Source organism: Mirounga leonina, unplaced genomic scaffold, assembly GCF_011800145.1.
Source record: "Mirounga leonina isolate KUSES-001 unplaced genomic scaffold, KU_Mleo_1.0 Mir_125, whole genome shotgun sequence".
Lineage (NCBI taxonomy): Eukaryota > Metazoa > Chordata > Mammalia > Carnivora > Phocidae > Mirounga > Mirounga leonina.
Genome location: NW_023270305.1, coordinates 199,822 through 223,137, shown reverse-complemented (window position 1 = coordinate 223,137; position 23,316 = coordinate 199,822). Strand labels below are relative to the sequence as shown.

The 23,316-nt window shown below is 37.2% G+C and overlaps 1 protein-coding gene across 1 annotated transcript in view; it reads right to left on the bottom strand.

The window, feature by feature from the left end:
* The window catches only part of TAF1B (TATA-box binding protein associated factor, RNA polymerase I subunit B), a 65,404-nt gene that overhangs the window by 4,543 nt on the left and 37,545 nt on the right, over positions 1 to 23,316 (bottom strand). Inside the window, exons 9-14 of the mRNA XM_035000567.1 lie at positions 11,013 to 11,160; positions 8,947 to 9,124; positions 8,325 to 8,371; positions 6,593 to 6,683; positions 2,515 to 2,585; positions 1,661 to 1,883 (exon numbers count right to left, since the gene is read on the bottom strand). Of these exons, the coding sequence (XP_034856458.1) occupies positions 1,661 to 1,883; positions 2,515 to 2,585; positions 6,593 to 6,683; positions 8,325 to 8,371; positions 8,947 to 9,124; positions 11,013 to 11,160 (758 nt within the window). The remainder of the gene's footprint in view (positions 1 to 1,660; positions 1,884 to 2,514; positions 2,586 to 6,592; positions 6,684 to 8,324; positions 8,372 to 8,946; positions 9,125 to 11,012; positions 11,161 to 23,316) is intronic.

The following is a 23,316-nucleotide window of genomic DNA, read 5'->3' as shown; positions in this document are numbered from 1 at the left end:
TGTTGCTGCTGCCAAGTCAGCGCTGCTCTACAGTCATTCTAGACTCAGCTAAACTTTTGTTGAGTAGTAAATTTTCATACAGATAACTTCATTTTGTTATCTCCTATTGTAGTTCCTACATTTTACTTATCTTTCATTGATACTCAACTTAGGAAGAGAAACTCTTCAATAGAAAATTAGTTTTATTTAACGTAATGATCAGAGTTATCATGTATTGAGATTTACTATATGACAGATACCAAAATCTCATTTAATTCTCATTCTCTAATTTTTTTTTAAGATTTTATTTATTTAGTTGACAGAGAGAGACACAGCAAGAGAGGGAACACAAGCAGGGGGAGTGGGAGAGGGAGAAGCAGGCTTCCCGCTGAGCAGGGAGCTCGATGCGGGGCTCGATCCCCTGGGAACATGACCTGAGCCAAAGGCAGACGCTTAACGACTGAGCCACCCAGGTGCCCTCTCATTCTCTATTTTTCATGCATTCATTCAACACATAACTGGTGAGCACCTACTATGTGCTAGGCCCTGTTCTAGCCTCTGGGATTTTTCATTAATTAAGACACAGTCTCTGCACTCAAGGACCTTATATTCTATTCTAGTGGGGGAAGGCAGACAAATAAGCAAAATAAATATATAACAATCTACTCAATACTGACAAGAGCTATGAGAAAGAAAACATAGGCAAGGGGGGTAGAGAGTGATGAGGTGTGCGTGTGAGGGTGAGGGGAGAGTTGGTGCTATTTTAGACAGGATGGGGAAGTGAAATGTGAGCAACAACCTGGCAGGAGTAAGTCTGTGTGGACATGTGGAGGAAGAGCATTCCAGGCTGGAGGCATAGCATGTGCAAAGGCCTGTGTGGGGAGTGCGCTCGGCAAGGTCAAGGAACAGATAGGAGGCCGGTGTGAACAGGGGCAGTGAACGTGGAGCAAAGGAGGCAAGCAGGGAAGGTCAGAGAACTGCAGGGGCCTGTAGGCTCCTTAGGGTCTTTTAACTTTACTTTGCGTGAGATGGGAGCCACCGGAGGTTTTCAGAAGAGGAAGAAGATCAGTATTACACGCTGTCTGTGCCATGGGGAAAATATAAAGATATAAGCTCCCCCTCAACTCACTCGTATGCTGGTTTTACAACTGGGACAACAGAGCTGTAGAGATGGTAAATCGCTTGCCCACAAGGAGCAAGTAGCAGAGCTGGGATATGAACAGACCAATTCGTTAGCACGTCCTCTTCACTACTGGGAAACTGCCTTATAAACAGTTTCTATGTACAAAGAGTGAGATTAGTATAAAATGAAGTTAGTATAAAAATATAAAGGCACAATGAAAAAAGTCTTTATAGTCTAAAACCTTTTTCAGCTTTGCTGAGATACTATCGACATAACATATGTTAAGTTTAAAGTGTGCAACGTATATGTTGTGAAATGATTGTCACAGTAAGGTTAGTGTTCATCTAAAACTCTTAAACAAGACTCAATGTATAATTCCAATTTTCTTGATGATAAGCCCAACATTTCTTCTAATTCCAACAAATAACCTATCTAGTTCTTATTATAGTCAACCGTAATTTTATGTGACTTCTTTAAATTCGAAAAGAACACTACTTCATGACAAACTAGAGATTTCATGTTATTTTTTATCCTTTGATTTCTAAAAGCATCACATACCTTCTACAGAATTTCTGTGTACTAAGCCAATATAGTGAATTCTTGGTTGTCAGTGACTGGTCTTTCTTCTTCAGGATCCCCTGGAGGCCATGTCCATGGAAACAGGTTCTAGCAGAGTCTCCTTCAGTCCAGTTGAACTGAAAACTTGAAGGACTTTTCTTTTCAACAGTTGGTGCTGAATCAACCAGTGTGCTAAATTGTTTTTGTAGACTCACCACCATTTCTGGAAACAGAGGGAAAAAGGAAAGGAATAAAATAAAAACTAATGTTAAATCACAGATGTGTTTACTTGTTAGCAATGTACTAATGTTGGTTTCTTAGTGTTGATAAATGCACCACAATAATGCAAGAGGATAACAACAGGGGGAGCTGAAACTGGATGAGGGGCATTGGGGAACTACTTAAAAAAGGTAAAATGTATTTTTACCACAATTAGGAAAAAAAATGAGCAAGACAACTTACAGGCAATTCTCCACAGAAAGAGTTCTGAAAGTCATAGAAATAATAGGATGATTTTAGATTTTGGTGGGAACTTAAGTTCTGTTTTAAAGAATACAGTGTTCCTGAAACAGATTCCTCTGGAAATTTCTTACAGAGGATGGTATTTCTTTGGATGGGCACTGGAACACTTGCTGAAGAAGTAAAATAATTCCTTAGACACTTTTTAAGCTTATTTATTTATTTAAGTAATCTCTACACCTGACATGGGGCTTGAAACACAACCCCGAGATCAAGAGTTGCAGGTTCTATAGACTGAGCCAGTCAGGTGCCCCTAGGCACTCTTTAAGAAGTCAAGATATTTAGCTTTTCTACAATAGTACTGCTACATGGCGTTAAGAGACAACACAACTCACCTCTTCTTTTATATACCACTGCTCTGTCAATGGATGAGTGGTAGAGTGGCTTTTCGCTTTTCCACATATACCTATACAATGCAGAAAAACATTTGGAGCAGAATGGAGAAGAAATGGACCTAAACACATTTCAGAGAAGTTTCTCTGAAGCAACGTCTGAAATTCCTGATACTCGGTGTAATTGCTCTGCCTTAGAATGACCACTGACATGCGTCTGTAGAGCTTACGTCACAGATGTAAGCAGGCAGCACTGAAGGAGACAGCAAGCCAACAGAATGACATGCTCATCCCAAAAGCCTCCCAGATGCCATGAGGTCCTGAAGAAGATATTATTTACACAAAAATGTAGAAATGGTTTCCTTCACCATAAAATTCTCTTGCTGTCTGTTCTCAAGAAGTGAAACCACCACCTAAGGAACAACTGTTCCTCCTTGCCCTTGCCCATCTGCCCTTTTGCTGAGGATTAAATCAGAGGTACTTCTGGTAACTCATACAAAACGAACAGTAAGTACCGGTCTTCTGATGTAGAGATGCAATCAATGTTAATAAATTACAGTTTTCCTGAAAATTATGTGTGAACTAAATTTTAGTGAACATACCACATTTAAAATATATCAGAGAACTTGTCATTGAACCCTATGGTAAAGGAGTTTGTGATTCTTTCAAATATCTTTGTTATTTGTTTTCTTAAATAATAAATGTAACAGTATACTCAAGGTAAAAAATAATAAAGAAGTTTCCTATATAGTCCAATCCCAATCAGTGGGTAAACCCACTATTAAAAATCCCTTGCAAATACCTAATCTAGACAGAATCTCTTATGCATTTATAAGGCATACACAGGTGGCAATTATGCTACAGGCAAGGAGGCATTACTTCCTCAGGGTCGTATGCCCAGAAAATGGGAAAAGTGATCTAAAATAACATTCTGTCTAGATACTCCTTCTTTAAAAATGTACCTTACTTTGCTTACCTCTTCCCCAAACTACAAAAGATACAAAAAATGGAGGCACGTCACAAAGTCCTAATGTTTTCTGCAGGAATCCTGCAGACTTCTCTCCAGTTTTCCCATATGCTTTTGTTTCCCAACTAATAAAAGTTAAGGTATAATTTACACACAAACTCACCCTGTTCATTGTACAGTTCTGCTGGCTTTGGCAAACACACACAGTCATGTAATGACCACCACGGTGAATACACAGAGCAGGCCCATCAATCCGAAAGTCTCTCATGCCTCTTCACAGTCAAGCCCTCTCCACACTCCCAGATTCCTGGTCTTAAAACTACTGATATCTGTTTCCATCCCGATTATTTAGCCTTTCCCAGAATGTCATATAAAGGGAATCATACCCTGTGTAACCTTTTGAGACTTTCATTCAGCATAATGCATTTAAGTCATTCATAGTGTTGGATGTATCAGAAGTTTGTTCCTTTCATTGCTGAACGGTATTGCATTGTATAGATTTACCTCACTTGACTTATCCATTCACCAGCTGAAGGGTATTTGGGTTGTTGCCACTTTTTGGCCATTGTGAACGAAGCCACTATGAACGTTCAAATAGAGATTTTTACGTGAAGTTGTCATTTCACTTGGGTAAATATGTAAGAGAGCAAACTACTAGGTAGTGTAATAAATGTATGTTCAACTTTATGAGAAACTGTCAAACTTCCAAAATGGCTGCACCATTTTAAATACCCACATTAGGTATGGTCAGTTGTTTGTTCATTTCGCTTTGTTTTTGGCCATTCTAACTGGTGTGTAATGATATCTCATTGTAGTTTTAAATTGCATTCCCCTATTAACCCTAATGATGTTGAGCATCATTCCACACATCTTCTTTACTGAAATACTTGCTCAAATCTTTTGTCCATTTAAAAAATTGGGTTTTTATCTGTGTTCTTACTGTATGAGAATTCTTTATTCTGGATACAAATCTTTTATCAGATATGTGATGTGCACGTATGTTCTCCCACTGTATGGCTTCTCATTCTCTTAACAGTGTCTTTTGAAGAGCAGATATTCTTTCTTCTGATGAAGTCCAATTTATAATTTTTTTCTTTTCTAGATCATACTTTTGGTATATCTACAAAATTTTGCCTAACCCAAAAGGCTAAAAAGATTTTCTACACATGCTGTTAAATTTTCTTCCATGTTCCTCCCAGCATCTTCCATGACAACTGGAAGTCATCAAAGCCACCTCGTAAGCTGTTATTAGGTTTTCAACTACTGTTTATTAATGTTTTTCATAATCTCATACATAGGGACCCACACTTAGCTATGGAAAATGCTTTAATAATTTTCATCTAACAACATGGAAGATGATGTTCAGAATAATGGGAGAAAAAATTACAAATTTATGTCAACAGTGGGGGTCGGGTAGGGGCTCTGTGCCTAAGCACTAGTCAGTAGTGATTTATATACGGTATTTCACTCAGCTCAAAGCACCTACTCCATACAGAAGTATCTTGGTAATGTATCCCCTGGACAATCTCTTCCCTGAGTCCTGGTCTCTCCCTGGAAGATGCCATTTTGGAAATAGACATACTCTCTCTGGTCATTAAATTCTCCCCTAAAGTACCTAAAAGTCAGTAAGTCTAAGATCTGTAACTGAATGCTGAAATATCAATTTGGGCTCTAATAGCTATGTCTGCAGTGTAGGCTGGTGCCTGGCTTGAGCTAATGAATTCTTAGTTACTACTGAGATGCCTGAGTGGCATGGTCCTTGAATACCTAGCCTCTCAGTATCAGTCAGGACAACCCCTGCTGGCACCATAAAAAGGAAGGCCCAATGGCTTGTACTTCCAAGATAACCTAAGACAACAGAATGAACTCCTGTTCTTCCTGATATTCTTGTAACCACTGAGATCCAATGACCAAAGAGACATTCCTTCTCTGACAAGGAAGAGGAAGGACCCAGTTTCCTGGGTACCCACAGGCTGTCAGAGTAAGTTCACACCCCACCTCTTTTCTTTCATCATTGTGTATCAAACCTGAATAGTGAGAAACTACTACACCTCTCCCCTTTTTGGCAAGGATCCTCTTCCCCACAGTGCTTTATTCATCCCCGTAAGTCTGCTTTTCTATTTAAAAGCTCTCTTAAATGTAGAAGAAAAATAATCCAGTTCTACCTGTGAAAACTGAAATTTAGTTCTTAGAGCACAAAGCAGGCATTATTATCCCTATTTCATTGATGAGGAACTTAGAGCTGAATGAATTATTTTAACTAATTTGAGGAGCCTTGATTTTTCTCAAAATATATAAAATTAGTTGATCAATTGAGCATTATTATAAATTTACTAAAATACAGAGACGTTAACTTTTTCTTCAAAGTCTTGTAAAGACTCAAAGTTCTAAGAATAGATACAAAACTGTTCAAATCAGACATCAATAGAAATATACTCTATGTTATGTAAGATATAGTGTCTATGAAAATTTATGAGCAAACTAAATTTCAGTGTGCCGAGGCTAAGAAATCAAGTAATTTGGCCATGGTTACACAACTAGTCCGTAGTGCAATCAGGATTCAAACCCAGCACTGTCTGTCTCTATAGGTATGCTCCTTCCACTCTATTACAATGAACCTACATCAGAACGAGAGTTCAGAGTCAAATGGTGAGACTGAATTAAATATCCTCTCTTTGTGCTTTCCTCTGTTTTGATTTTTGTAGGGATCTTTATTTGGGGGAACATTCACTTTATTGGGGGACAATTACATATGTCATAAGCTGATACTTGTAATCTTCGTAATACGGAAAGCAGATGGGAAATGATCAACTTTGAGAAAGGGGAAGGAGAAGGAATATTAGAAATGTAGGTGTGACTCACACAAATTATAAAAAATTAATAATTAAAAAGAGGACATTAATGGAAACACTGATGAAATCCAAATAAAATCTGGAGGTTATTTAATAGTAACACCAAAAAAAAAAAAATGTCAAATAGAACATAGGGCTAATATTTCTAAAAAAAAATGTCATAATGCTAAGGGGTCTAACTGCTGAAATGTCAGCTTTCAAATATAAGGTAAGAGACTTAGAAATCAAGCAGGTAAACCTAAAACCAGAAGAGACAACATACTTTGCCCTGGCTTCCTCCCACTTTTGTTTTTTCTCATCAACAGATTTCTTCATCACTTGGTACCATTTTCTGAAATCAAACCAGGGTTTATCTGAAAGAAATGAAATCTATGATTAGTAACCAAATAAGTCACATTATAACCATATACATTATTCATTTGAGTCTTCATTCATTGATACAACTAAACATTATGGAGTCAACATTATGGGAATTATGGAGTCACTGTCTCCATACTTCAACATGACTCCTGAGCAATCTGTCACTGAGTTCCTATCTATATTGTGGCCCTAACTAGATTATACTAAAACCATCTTTTTTTGAGACAGAAGGAGCATGAGAAGGGACATTAGAAGACACCTTGTTCAACCTTTCACTCTGTGTAGAAGCTGACATAAAGCAATGTGTAGAAAGAAGTATTTCACATATATTCTGGAAAGAACTCACAAATTGATTTCTACCATTAAATCCGAGCTCTTAAAACCAGTGCACATATATGTGAAATCTTGAAAGAAAAGAGTCAAACTCCTAGAAACAGTAGTTTCTACTCTAACAGAGTAGAAAAGTAGTTCCCAGGGGCTGGGGGGTGGGAGATAGGGAGAGGTTGGTAAAAGGGTACAAAGTTTTGGCTCTAAGATAAATAAGGTCTGAGAATCTAATGTAAAACATGGTGATTATAGTTGATCCCACTGTATTATATCAAGGAAATTTGCTAAGGGAATAGGACTAAAATGTTCACTCACTCACACACACACACATACACACACACAAAAGATTAAAATGTGAGGTGATAAATGTATAACCAGATGAGAGAATCCTTTTGCAGTGTACATGTATATCAAATCATCAAAATACACACTTTAAATATCTTACAATTCTATATGTCAATTATACCCCAAAAAAGCTGAATTATTTAAAAAAAAAACAACAATGAACATAAATACTAATGAGGGAACTAAGGAACTAAAATTGAATTTAAGAATTCATATACCTACCCACTTCACTGAACTGCTCTTAGGCCAGACACTATGTTAGGCACTAAAGATCCATGAAAAAAACAAATAAATAAATAAGAAAGACATGGTCCCTCCCTCTAGAAGCTCACAACCTACCTTTCTATCATTTATGTCGTGCTTTACTCTATGTCAGCTATTCTTAGCACTTTACAGACACTGACAATCTAATTGGGATAGACATACATAGTCCACCAGGTCCAATTCAGTGTGCTAAACCTCTAACAGGTGTTTGGATAGGAGCAGCTGTCGCAGGAGTGATTGGTTTTGATTTGGGAAGTGGTAAGGTTGGGAGTGGGTGTGAAGAGAAGGTAGAATCTTGAAGAATAAAGGTGGATTTGTCAGGGATTGAGGGAGTCAGGGGGTAAGACAGAAAACATTTCAGGTAGAAGAACAGCGTGAGCAAAGGCTGAGGCATCACAACAGATGGTACAGTCACGGAACTGCCAGTGTGCTCACGGTCTAGCATGGCTAGTGAGGAGAAGCCGGGAATGAAAAAGCAGGCTGGTCTTTACACATCATAGGAAATCATTGAAGTTTAGCAGCCTAGATGTACAATTAGATAATCACATGAAGAAATAATTCTGGTATAAGGCACATTTTGTATACAAGTGTTTGTATATGTGTACTTATATATTTTTCAAAGTCTTCCTTACGTTTATTGCATCTTTTAATCCATCACTTACAATGACTTTGAATTTGAATGATAAAAAATTAAGTACCTTCTTTGTTCTTTTCATTGTATTTCTCAGCAATATTAGACAAAGTCCTGGAAAAACCAAAAAGCAAGTCAATTTTTTGGAAGTCACTTATTTGAAGACAGTTAAATTTTGAATTCTTCTGAAAGAAAAGTATAGAATAGTACTTGAAACTGATGCTAACTTTTAATGGAGAAGCAATCACTATACATACTGCCATTGTTTGTTGGCATTTGGGAGGAGTGACACTTTAAGTTTCATTTACTTTCCACAATAATCTTTGAAGTCACATAGTGCCAGGAGCCTAAAGGCATACAGAAAGATGCCTTTAGGCAACTGCTACAAGATTCTTTAGGATTTGTGTATGACGATTTAAAGTTGGGAATCAGTGAAGCAATGAGAACATGAGTATGTACTTAAAAAATAGGAATAAAACATGAGACAAACAACTTACTAAGGTAGAATTAACTCTCTGACACTAGCTGAGTCAAAATTCATGTAACAAGTAATTGTTGCTACTAGTCAGTGTTCTACAACTGAGAGGCTCTATTTTCTCTTGAGATAATACAAGGATTCCTTTACTCTGAATAATTAGGTAAAAACAAAACAGTGTAATTTTTTCCTCATAAAACTGACATACACTTACCATTCTAAATTGTCATCCAATAAAAAGAGCAGTTTCAATACTACTACAATGACAGCGACAGCTTGCACATCATATTTAACTGTTTTTGCCATTTTAGCTATGGGATCAAATGTCAGAAAATCCACTTCTCCTATTCCAGTCATTTTTACCACTTGGCAGGTTAAATCATTCATTTCATCTGTTGAAGAACAAAAACAGTAAAATGTGAATTAAATTCTGTGCCTAACTAGACCATACTAATGTGTACCGCTGTAAGATAAGCTTATCATCTTAAAACATGGTACTATGCTAGAACTGAGGGACACACATTTTCTGAATAAAATAAACCAAAAAATGGCTAACACATAGAAACACTAATGGTAGAATCCTGGCAAGGTCTCTCTTTTCCTATTTGGACTTCCTAAAACATCTACTATGTGTAGGACACATTCTGGTACCTGACACACAGCTACATGCTAGTTTTCTATCATTTCATACAACTCTCTTGTCTGTGTTTCTACAGCAATTTGCACTTGCTTGAAACGAAATCTCCTGTAAGACCAAGAGCTTCTCTAGGAATGTACACTAACTCGCTGGCTGCCACCCTGGCTAGCACACTAGAAGCCTCCGTGTATATTAAACTTGATGTACTGCTTTCCTAAAGAAATTATATGGTCAGCTTGGCCTCCATCTATTAGTCAAGGCTGAATAATGTGGCACTTGGAAACAGAAAGCCTAGCTAGGGCCTATATATTTAGGCTTTCCAATCATTAGCTTTGTGACTCTGCGTTAGTCACTTAACCTCAGTTTCTTCATTTGTAAAATGGGTTGTGGGATGAAATAAGATAGTGAATATACTTTGAAAACTCTAAATTACTAAGCAAATTTCTTTTTTTAATAATTTTTTTTTTTTAAGATTTTATTTATTCATGAGAGACAGAGAGAAAGAGAGAGAGGCAGAGGGAGAAGCAGGCTCCCAAGGAGCAGGGAGCCCGATGCGGGACTCGATCCCAGGACGCTGGGATCATGACCTGAGCCGAAGGCAGACGCTTAACCATCTGAGCCACCCAGGCGCCCACTAAGCAAATTTCTTTACTCACTAATCTAAGTACCCAAGATGCACAATATTCTATTTTAATTAATCTTAAGTGAACAGCTAGTATTTATAAGAGCATAATAAATTGTACTGAATTAAGTTGCATTTCCTACATGCATTCAGTCACCATGTCCTGTGGACTCTATTCCCACTCTCCATCCAATAGCAAGCACAGGAACCAGACACTTGCCAGGAGCCAGCCTGTGTCAGTTACATTTTGGTAATCCCTTGTGTTCCTTCTATTTCCTACTACTAGATTTGTGTGTGTGTATATGTATATATGTGTGTGTATATATATATATGTTATTACATATTTATGTTTATCATTGGAATTACACTATACATATATATACAGTTTTGTATATTGCTTTCTTCATTAACATATACATTTTCCTTCCCTATTAAAAATATATCCAATCACATTTTTTATATTGCTAAAGCAATAGGCTAACCACACCATGTTTGTATTTTCTCTTAAGAATATGAGTCCTGAATTTCTCACATTTCTAGTTTTGCAAGAAATTCAGGAATGGGTTCCATTGGCAGATTCCACTGGGTTACCTGTGTTTTGGTATATTGTGAACAAGGTCTAGTGAGGCTCTCTTCACATTCTGTGTTTCATTGCCTTAAAGAGTTCACTGTGATCCTACAAATGACCAAGCACTGCCTTTTTTTCCAGAAGGGGGGCATCCAGCTCATTAATAACACATATTGAAACATTTTTTACTTTAATTGCACTCAGCAAACTTATTGTAAAAACCAAGCATATCCCTCACATCAAAACAGAATTCTTTATTTCTGAACAATGTCCTTTTAACCTTTTTAAGTAGCCTGAAATATTTTTAAGAAAGGATTCTGAAATTAAGCTTCATGTTACGATGGACCCTGTCAGGTGGCTCTAACTGTCTGTGATCTAAGAGGAATTCTATATTTTGCTCATTGTGATTTTACAATTCTATAAAAGTTTCCTCACCACATACACCACACTTACCAGGGAGATTGACTTCCATCAAGTATTTCATACACAAGATGTTTGGATGAAGATAGCAGTCTTCAGTTATGTCTGGAAAACGGGGCAAATCTAAGAATTTGGCAATTTCAATCATTTTTTTATAGATATCCTCATAGGCAGGCCAAGACTGAAATAAAAAATAAGCAAGGTAGCAATTTTTGCAACATAAATTATTTTAAAAATATTTTCTGATTTTAAAAGTAGTATGTATTTACTGAATGAAATTTGGAATGTGGAAAAAAGCATTAAGGGGAAAACCACCCATAAATCCCTAATATCCTAACTTAGCAGGTTAAAACAGTGGTAATGCTAAATTAAGAAGCCACTAAAATTCCATTTGGCTCATAAAACTCTTACTGGCCTTCCCCATGATAGAGGGAAATCATTACTTTTTGCCAGTCGCAGAAGCACCGAGGGGAAGGGACAAAGCTGTGACCCAAACTGGAGTTCCAGAGCCGTCACGACTGCTACCGCACGACTTCCCTCTCATACTCCCTCACCACACCCTCCCATTCACCTTCAAGCTCATGGCTAACAAATTTACCTCCCTGTTTCACAATATTCACAGGCTTCTATGTGGGAGCTAACACCAAGATTTAAGTCTAATAGTTGAAAATACACAATTCAACTTCATATTCTCCCATATAATCGCATGTAAAATTTTATAGAATCCAGGAAAATCTATGAGCTACCATTAATAAATGTATTCTGTTCACGATCACCCCTGTAGTTTATCTGGTATGCTATTTTTATTTTTGCAATTTATAAACATCCTTGAAATTAATACTACATATAATTTTCCTCATTTCCTCATCCATTCACATAAAACTAATAAATTTAGAGTCTACTCTATGCAAAGTACTTTGGGAAATATAAAGACAAATAAAACAATGCCTTCAAGGAGTTTATAACCTAGAAAGGGAGATAAGGTATGTGAAAATATAGTACAAAATAGAAAGTTATCAAGTACCTCAAGTAAGATTTTTTTTTTTTTTTTTTACAAAGCTTATGGAATTTTGGAAAAACTAACATTTCTCATATGGTAGGACCCTATTAAAATTGGGCCTGAAGACAAACATTTTGGCCACCTGTTTGGCCGTACTAAAGCTGAGCGTGTGTACATTCTGTGGCAAAGCAATTCTACCCCCTAGCTACATATCCCTAACAGAAATGTGCATGATGTCCACGGAAAGACATGTACTAGAACGTTCTTAACAACACTCTTTGTAAAAGTCCCAAGCTGGAAACTACCCAAACGCCATTAACGATAAGTAAATTTTGATATAGTCTCATAATGGAACACTACATGGCAAGGAAATGAATGCTCGGCCTGCAACGACACGAATGAATCTTCAAAACATCACGTTGGAAGAAGCCAGATGCAAAAGAGAACGATCCCAGGTATATAAAGTACAAAGCCCAGCAACTCAGCACCAAGCTTCTATAGAGTAGTGACCACTTGGGAGTGAGGGAAGTAATGGGGGGAAGTAATGACGGGAGTGGGCACCAGGGTGGAGCTTCAGGGGTGCTAGTAATGTTCCTCCCTCTAGGGACTGGTTCAGGTTGTGAAAATTCATCAAGCTATGTACATTTGTGATATGTTCACTTTTCTGTATGTCTAGTTTACCTCAAAAAGTGGCAAGAAAGATAACACCAGTTAAACCATTGCGTGTAATAGAAATACTTCATACATCACTGTGTAGAAGAAATAATCTAACTGGCATATTCAGAGTTGGAAACACCCTTAGAAGTTTATGGTCCAACTTTACAAAATCCCTAGCAGGCAGATGTCTGGTCCTTCTTAAAAATCTCCAGGGATAGGAACTCAATACCTTCCCCGAAGGTAGTCAATTCTATTTTTAATGGGTTTAGTCATTAGAAAGGTCTTCTGTATTCTAAGTAAAAATTTTCCCAATTTGAGCTAATAATTAATTAAAATCCCCCCAGGTGCTTGTGAAAGTATTGCTGTTAAATCATGTCTTGCCCATCTTCTAAATGTGTGAGTGTGTTTGGGAGCCAACTAAAGGAATGAATATTTCTCTGTTAAATTTTACTTTGGTAAATTCAGCTCATATGCAATTGTAAAGCACAAGGAAATGCTTTATTAATGGTGCAGGGATATGCTTATGGAAGATAATCATACTGTTAATTTCTAGAAATTATAACCATGCTTGATTTTACTTTGCCTGAAGCTACAATCTCATTTGTATTATATTTATTTTGAGTTTTATTAGAAAAAAAGGCCTTTGGGGGGCGCCTGGGTGGCTTAGGCGTCTGCCTTAGGCTCAGGTCATGATCCCGGAGTCCAGGGATCGAGCCCAGAGTCCAGCTCCCTGCTCAGCGGTGAGCCTGTTTCTCCCTCTCCCACTCCCCCTGTTTGTATTCCCTCTCTCGTTGTTTCTCTGTCAAATAAATAAATAAAATCTTAAAAAAAAAAAAAAAGTCCTTTGGTTTATGCTGTATTATTAACATATGTATGATTAACCTGAGCTGAAGACTACAAAGTAAATTTCTGTCAATCCAAAGCAGCAGTGTTGCCTTTTAAGTTTTTTTTTTAATGTGGAGACAGAGTGATTCTACTTGTACACTGAAGCACTATACATTGTATTCTAATCTGTTAATTTAAAAGTGAAAAAAGGAAAACAAATTCTCAGAGACCTTTGGGAAGAAGCAGTCTTCTTTTTTCTTCATAAAATTCGTTCATTTAGAAGACTGGATGGAGCGCTAAGCAAATGGGCTTCATTTTGCACAAGACTTGAAGCATCAAAGTTAAAATAATTTCAACATTACTGACAAGATTCATGGCAACTCTAATCCTCTCAAATAATGAAGGCAGGAGATGTAATTGAGCTCTTTTATCTGCAAACAAAATAAACACTAGAGCAGTGAATGCTCCCCTTAGAAAAATAATCATCTCAAAAAACCAATTTAATGTATGATAAATTCATGACTAGTAATTGTAAGCTCCTTAAAGGAAAAGGAATCTGGCAAACTACAAAGATTTAATATATTTTCAAGTGTCCACACTAAAAGCTGGTATGTCAAACTAAATATCTTGTGACAAACAGGCTACCATTCTTTCACGTATGATCTGAGGATAAAATAATTATTAATTATTAATAATGCAAGTCTATAGATTTATATTACAGTTTATAATAGATTCTAGATTCTCTTAGTTTCAAGTCAGTTTGGTAGACTTCACTTTTAAATTTTTCATTTATTTTTAAACAGACTTTTCCTTTTTGAATAACACTGAAAACCTTTTTTTAAAAAGGTGGCTACAGGGTTTTCAAGATCATTCTACTTATTTTTTACCAATCTTCTATAATTGTTATACATATAAGTTGTTTCCAATTTTTATACTACTATAAATAATGCCATGATGACTGTGTTCTAGCAACACTTAAATTTGATTATAAAAATAATACATGATCATTACAGAAAATTTATGAAATATAAAATACTATAATAAAGACAATAAAAATTGCTCATAACTTAGAGAAGGCGACTGTTAGCATGTTGGAGGACTTTTAGCCCTTTGGGGCATATCCACATTTATAACATTGGGATTTCAATTCAACAGCCTCTTTGACACCTCCACTGGGAATATCTTTCCACTATGTCAAAAGTACATGTTCCAAACTGAGTTTTTCATCTCCCATACCCCTGAATTTTATCCCTCCATCAGGGTTCCTCACCCTGTCACAAAAACCAAACATTGAGGAATCATCCTTGGCAGCTCCATTTCCCTGCACACTACATGAATACGGACTGTTTACCTCAAAGCTGGGTCTGGAATGCTGCTATTTCTCATCACATCTACAACTACTGTCCTACTCTAAGCCTCCATCACCCCAGACTGGACTCCCAACCAAACAGTATCCCTATATCTGCTTTTGCCACTTTTAGCTACCACCAAGAGTGATATTTCAAAATGCACATCTGGTATGTCACTCCTCTACTAAAATCTAATAGTTTACCCTGCTCTTAGGCTAAGCTCCCATCTGTCTGAGAACCGCTGTACAAACTGAATTAGATGTACATGGCTTTGTCTCCTATTTTCACCTAACATTACATTTTGTGAGTATTTTCTAATGTCAGGAGATAGCCTTTGAAAACATCATTTTGAGTGACTGGAAAATATTCCCCTCTATGAACTCATCACTTCCTTATTATTGGACATCCATGTTAGATACACACTACATGCATACATATTAAGCAGTTATTAAAAAGCATTTTCATAGGCTGTTCTATGACTTAGGAAAATTTTCATAGTACAATTCTGAGTTTAAAAAAGCAAGAGAGAAATTTGTATATAGTCTTCAGGCCTAATTTTGCAAATATGTTTATGTACATTAAATAAGACAATCAAAAATACCAAATGTTAAATGTTAATGGCATCCATGAGAAATTGGATTGTGGGTGATTTTTATTTTCTTCTTTATACATTTCACTGTTTCCTACATTTCTTTTAATCACTCTGAATATTTTTCTTTCTTTTTTTTTTTAAATATTTTATTTATTTATTTGACAGAGAGAGACACAGTGAGAGACGGAACACAAGCAGGGGGAGTAGAAGAGGGAGAAGCAGGCTTCCCGCTGAGCAGGGAGCCCGATGCGGGGCTCAATCCCAGGACCCTGGGATCATGGCCTGAGCCGAAGGCAGACGCTTAATGACTGAGCCACCCAGGCGCCCCTGAATATATTTCTTTCATAAGAAAAAAAAAATAAGTATTCAAAAACGTATTACAGTGGGCTAAAAAATTACACATAGAATCACCATATGATACAGCAATTGTGCTTCTGTGTAGATGCCCAAAAGAACTGAAAGAAGGGACTCTAACCGATATTTGTACACTAAGGTTCATAGCAGCATCATTCATTATAGCCAAAGGTGAAAACAACCCAAATGCCCATGGATGAATAAACAAAATGTAGTATATAAATACAGTGGGATATTATTTAGCCTTAAAAAGAAATTTTCCTTTCTGACACACACTACACAACACAGATAAACCTTAAAGACATTATCCTGTGTGAAATAAGTCTGACATAAAAAGAAAAATACTGTATTATTTTACTTACACGAAGTACTAGAATAGTCAGGTTCACAGAGACAGGAAGTAGAATGACGGACCTCAGGGGCTGGGGGTCTAGGGGGCAGGGTGCAGTGGGGAGCTGGGATTTCATGGGGACAGTTTCAGTTTGTGAAGATGAAAAAGGTCTGGAGATGGATGGCGGTGGTGGTGGTTGCACAACAATGTGAATGTACTTAATTCCGCTGAACTGCACACTTAAAAATGGCTTAAATGGTAAGTTTTATGTTACGTATATTTTGCCACAATTCTTAAAAAGTATAAAAGAAGAACCTAAATAACATCCGTCTAAAGGGAAAAAAACCCACAACATATTAGAGAAGTCATAATTAGAATAAAAATGATGAAGATGACAAAAAAAATCAACATATAGAAAATCTACTACAAACATTCAAAATCTATAACTACTTGCTAATATCTACTTTTATCTTCTATAAAATACCTTAACAAAAGAACCCTACATAGGGGAGATGGAGTTTATGAAACTGTAATTATTAGATATATAACACTAAAGTATGGGTCTGCCTTCCCAGAAGACAGAATATACTGAGCAAAGAAGAAAATATAGTATCTGCAGAATCTCTTGCTCCAGGTCTCTTTAGACAGAAATGATTACTCAATGGTTCTAGTACAATACCGAAAGGGATTGTCTTCTTAGCGCCGCAAATGAGGGAAGAGTCAGAACTGAACGTGACCACTGCGTGCCATTCCTGTCCCAGAGGATGTCATCAAAAGGACCAGAATGCTACCCTTTGCTCCCAACAACACTTGAAGTGGTGGCCCAATTGTCCCTACAGGGCTTGACTATGGACTAACCTCCCTATACATCTGCTCCCATTCCAACTAAGACAGGCTAGTTTGCGGGGCAGCAGAGTACCTAACCTCAGGCAGGAGACTGGGAGCACTGTTCCATGGCACTCTTCTACAGAATAAGACCACAGTGGAACATTTTTTGTTCCCGTCCCATTGTCCTCAGCCCACGAATTTTGATAGGATTCTAAAACATGGATAACCATCATATAATAATTACCGTAAACATTTAATGGCTGTGTTACTATAGTCTTATTTTGACTCAGAAAATGCATTCATGTATAGAACACACCCAAGGAAAGGGTCTCACCGAAGCTGCTGGTAGTCGTACTGTATTTTCATTTGGTGTGTGGAATCTCTGGTGTATTCAAGTGGAATAAGAGGACTGCCAGAATCCTGTTTAAAACTTTGCAGGTGTAGCACAGTATAATGACATTTTGTTTGATACTGGCCCTTTGGTTATCTAACTAGTCTAATTCTAGCTGGAATCTTTTGTGCAACGAGATGGAATAATAACAAAAGAAAGAAAGAGGCAGAGAGATAAGACTAGTCTGTGCCGCACAAAGCACCACCTTTATCAGAATCATTGCAAGACAGTTGTTAAAAATGCATATTCCTAGATCCCACTCCAGACTTAATGAATCAATCTTTGGCATCCAGTCGAAGAATCTGTGCTTTACACAAGCTCTCCAGGATATTCTTATGCACGCACCCAAAAAATAATAAAGTAAAATGCAATGGCTTCCCATCTTCATTTTTCCTGTAGCCTAGAAGAGAGCCTCAGATGGCTTTATTCCACAAGCTTGAAAAGAGAAGTGCACCCACATATCCGAGTGATGGTTAGGATATTGTGGGAGGAGAGGAACAAAAGAAAACATCAGTTGGTTTCTATTCATGCTGTCTGGCAGTGGTGACTCTGGAAGGAGGAGTGGGAGTGAGGGAAACTGAGAACACCTGTTCTTATTACAAGCACGTCAATTCCCTCTGGTAGATTTAAATATTCTAACAAAGGTTGCGCGAACAATCTGAAACGCTGCATATGGCCTACAGAGTAAGACCGCGAACAAAGCTAGAGTGAAGTTGGAAGACTCAAAGACCTTCACTTGGAGGTGCTCAAGGAGTGACTGACAGCTCTGGGGCAGTCTTTTTCCTCCTTCAACCGACAGGGACCTAGTTTCACAAAGGGTGTAAGATTGCTCCGAGGCAGGATGAATCATCTTGGCAAAGTGCCACTCAGTGGGTTTGGCCGAACCAGCATTACATCTTTTCTTTTTACTCATTCAGAGAGAAGATCAGAATGTTGCTGATCAACATTCAAAATACTGGAGATGTACTTCAAAACGAATTTCCAGTTTCCTTCTTATCCCTTCTTGCTGAGTCTAGTGAGGGATGACAAAATGCCTAATTCTTGAGAGGATTTAGAAACACTGTCAAGGACCACAGTGAATAATATGTATATGACATGTTCTCTGTGTAGAAACTGGTCTGTGGGTTTAACATATCTAAAAATAAAGAAAATCAATACTGAAAAGATATATGTACCCTACTGTCTGTAAGTCCTCAGCAGATTAAGCAGTATCTATAACAGAGACACAAGTGTGTCTAGGCCCAGCTTTGGTCGAGCTGCAATCTGATTACTTGGGACTCTGCATAGAGATGGTTCCTGAAAGAGACTATATTTTTAGCTTATTCCACCAGATGAACTGAAAGATTTTTTGCTAGAAGTTTAAACGATGCTTTGAATCAGCACCATACTCCAGAAACTTAAGTCAAAAATAAAGCAGAAGAGGCAGAGGCAGAAAAAATTTATCTTTAAATTAAATAAGTAAATAAGATGAAGAGCCTATCCACCTGGAGTTGGGAATCATAACTCAGAAAAAGGAGATGGTGTGAAACACTAAAACTTAACTCGCACTAAACCTTAACCTCTTCTCCTGAGCTTTGCTCTTCAGGGAGGGTAATGGCAGGAATACTCAAGTCTTCATGGCCTGCTTGGAAAAAGAAAACAAACCACATCAATACTCCGTATTCTGTATTCCATTCCCCTCGGTTTTAAGTGAGTTCTGTCAGGTTTGTTGTCATCGGGACAGAGGGGCCCACTTAAATACTAACAGAACAACTTAATGGAAAAAAAAAGAGGTCACCCAGGATAAAGGTTTAAGGGTCTTTAAAGCTCTTTTTGGGAGTGGTGGTTTGTTTTTAAGGTGTGCTCAACTTTCTAGAATAACAAAAACAAAACAAAACCAAACACAAGAAAAACAGTCCCCAGCAGCCCACACACAAAACACTCCACCAGCATTATCTCCACCGCCATCTCCTAGAACAATTGCACCTTTTGTCATTTCTGGTGGAGGTACAGCTGCTGAAGAAGCCAAGACTTACTGGAGAAAGCAAAGACATGGAAGGAGGGAAGAAAATGCTTCCTTTGTTAACAAAAAGCTATTTCCATTGAAAAGTTTCAACACACTATGGAACAGTGAATGCACTTTTGTGAGCAAAGGCAAAGCATACAATGAAGAAAAGCTGCCTGTCAATTAAATAAACAGTCATTTGAAGACATCCCAAACCTTCCCCCCTTTTCTTGAAAAAAGGAGGGGACAGGAGAGAGGGAATGTGAACTATCACTAGACATGGCCGAAGATGTGTCTAAAAGGTATGGCAAATATGATACATAGGGCTTCTGGAGTGAGACAAATTCATTTAATTACAATAGTAAGAAATCACAAGGTTAATATGTTCTTTAAAAGACCACAAGGCTATAATAAATTCTTGTAGCATGCATTAAAAACGAAGTGCTTGGGAAAGCATTTTATTGAATTTCACAAATATTCCAGTGAGTTTATTTTCCTTCATGAAGCAATGCCTTGAGACAGGTAAGGACAAGCTGGAGTTTCTGTTACACAACAGCAGGCTCTGGTGATAAACCTGATTACAATACCCTGTCAGAGGTGAACTTCCTGCTTAGCTATTAAAAAAAAAAAAAAAAGAGTACGGTGCCTCACCCTTATTCTTATAATTGTTTTGAAGCAAAGATTCAGCTGAGAAAAAGTTAATGCTACATGCACCTGTTAGTCCAAACTTAAAACAAGACTTTCTTGGGGCGCCTGGGTGGCTCAGTCATTAAGCGTCTGCCTTCCGCTCAGGTCATGATCCCAGGGTCCTGGGATTGAGCCCTGCATCGGGCTCCCTGCTCGGCGGGAAGCCTGCTTCTCCCTCTCCCACTCCCCCTGCTTGTGTTCCCTCTCTCACTGTGTCTCTCTCTGTCAAATAAATAAATAAAATCTTAAAAAAAAAACAAAAAAACCCCAAGACTTTCTTATTACAAAGGAAAATTAGTAAGAAATAAAAGTAATGTCAGAAGTAATGACAAAGCATGTAATATATTGTTTATGGAGGAAGGATAAAATGATTTCCACATGTATCATGATTCACAAAACAGTTCACTTTGCATTTTTTGTTTGCTGGAGTTATCTTAATGGTTGCAAATCTACCATGTAGTAACATAAAATACTTTATGTTCAAAGTCTAATCTGGAAGTTTGTGGTGAACACATTATGTGAAATACGGTCTTGGTCCTGGGGATGAGATTATTTTAGAAATACGTTGTCAACTTGCACAAAGACAAACCTTATGAACAAACACAAATTTATGAAATGATAACGAATGAGGACTTGCCAACTAAATAGGGAATTGCAATTTGTTTTGGGCCCAGGATGAGAGCTGGGGAAAACCTATTGGAGTCCTCCTTCTTAAGATTTGTCTGTTGTCCAAATATTCTGATTGTGGCACACCTCTGTTCAAACTTCACATATCTGTACTAACAGAGATTAAAAGCTATTATCCAGGAAAGCAGATGACCCCCAAGTAATTTCTATTTGATTTTGGAAGGGTTATGTGATTATTTTTGCCATAGATTGACTTTTGTCATTACCCAGTTTTCTTTTGGCTAGTGTAAAACCTAGGTCCTATCTCTCTTCTCCTGGGAAGTGGAGGAGAGGGGAGACCCAGGCTGGGTGTGCTGGGTCCTGGGGGTACTGGCCGAGGATCAAACTAAATTACAGATAATCCACATGAAATCACCAGTTTCACATAGCAAATATGAAGTGTGATTTTCCCAAAAGAAGTATCCTCAACATAGCCTAACACATGTGTTTTCTGACCAGAGTAATTCATTATTGGTTTTAGTATACTGGCGGGCAGTACAAATTAACTGATGAGATTATTTATCTCACACACTGGTTTTCTTGAGTGTTACTGACACACCCATAACTCACATTTTCAATGTCCTTGCTTACACATTGAAGTTATGTCCCTTATACACTCAAAAATATTAGTAGAATGCTTTCTTTTTTCCATCAAATGCCACTATTTAATGGCCTCCTCATATTTTATGTAATAAATACATCTGAAAGTTTCCTACTCGGGTGGAAAAAAGCCCCCAGTAGATCAATTTGAAATCTCCTGAAAATGAATTATTTAAACTTATTGTTTTTTAGCTATTTCAAATAATTTAATCAATAAACACAGACTGAATCCTTACCATGTATACAGAATTATATTAGGTCTTATGGATAAAAAAATAGAAGCATTAAATGTGGTTCAAAGAGTAGTTGGGGATGTAGGACATAGGCAAACAAACCCACGCACCACATATTTTCTTTTACTCCTGTTTTAGAAATTCTATTTGGACAACATCCTCTAGTTGCCTTTAAAATCTTGACAAATACAAGAGAACACATGTAACATACCTGTAATCTTGAAGCATGATAATAAAAGGAACAGCCATGAATCCACTACCGAACTTAAGAACTAGAACATTACCAACACTGCTGTATCGACCAGTACACCCATTCCCTACCCTTCCCTCTGCCTCTCCTCCCCTTCGAGGTATAACTAGTATCCTGAATTTTGCTCATCACAAACTTACTTTTTAAAAAATACTATCATACACACAAACATACCTAAATAAATAGTTTACCTTCTTTTTGAACTGAATACAAATACATCATAATGTGTGTAGTTTTGTGAATCTTGCCTTTTACACTCAACAGAATGTCTTTTAGATTCATTCACATTGCTTATGGCTATAGCTGTTTAATATACCAGAGTCTGACTGTCCCATTTTATCCATTTTCCTGTTGACAGACATTTAGATGGTTTCTAGTTTTGTTTGCTTTGCTTTTTTCATTACCTAGCTGCCTTCTTTAGCCTTTTATCACCAAGTACAAAACTCCATCAATAAAGAACTAGTTAAGTAAACTGTGGCATATTGTATAGTGCAGCTCTTAGAAAACTGAAGAGTTAACTAAATTGTAGTTATATAAGAGAATATCTCTATTCTTAGAAAATATACACTAAAATATTTAGGGGTAATGGGCCATGATAGATGTAAGTTACCCTCAATGATTCAGAAATAGAATTGCACGGATAGACCAATAGACAGTGAGAACAGCACAAATGATAAAACAAATGGGATAAAATGTTAACAGCAGTTGATCTGTGTTAAGGATATATGGGTGTCCTTTGTACTATTTTTACTTTTGTAACTTTTCTGTAAATCTAAAATTATTCCAAAATGAAAAGTTTATTTCAAAAAGATACTCCAAGATATAAGCAGAAAAGGCAAAGTGCAGTGGTTATTTTTACCAAGACATAATCTCATATTATTTTTATGTTTATACTTTCTACCAAAATCTCTAGAAGAAATCACTCCCCTATATTACCCCTGTCCCCTCACTCAAGATTAACTTAAAATAGTCAACAAAAGATATTATCACTAGGGCAAGTATTTTGTGTAAACAAAAGCCCATAACCATGACCTTCCAATAATATGGTCCAGCCAGGGGAAAATTTTTAAGCAAAGATCAGACTAGTGATAACATTCATTAATAGATATAATTTTTTTAAAAAAAAAATCCAAGAATGAATGAGCAGTGAGATACTTTAGGCATTCAAGAAATAATTTTTTTTAGGTAAAACTTCCCTAAAAAAAAATTTGAATATTGAGTCTACTTCTAAATGTCTAAAAATTAGTATCTGGCATGCTTCCATTTCTGCCCGTCAAGGATTAAATACGATGGAAACTGACTTCCCACCATAAACACAGAAGTGGAAAAATCCATGAAATAACAGTTTCAGGCAGTAGACAACAGTTTCAGGCAATGGACAACATAGGACTATAATCCCTGAAAGAAGAGAAATAAATGGCCTAGTTTACTGCCTGGAGGCAGTTTCCAGGCTGCAGTGCAGGGACCCAGGGAGTGAAATGGAGCGTTGTGGTCTTGCCAAGTTGAGGAGACAGAGATTGGAGCTCCTGAAAGCTGAGGGGGCTACACTTTGCAGGCAGAGTACCAGCAAGGATAAAACCATACACAGAG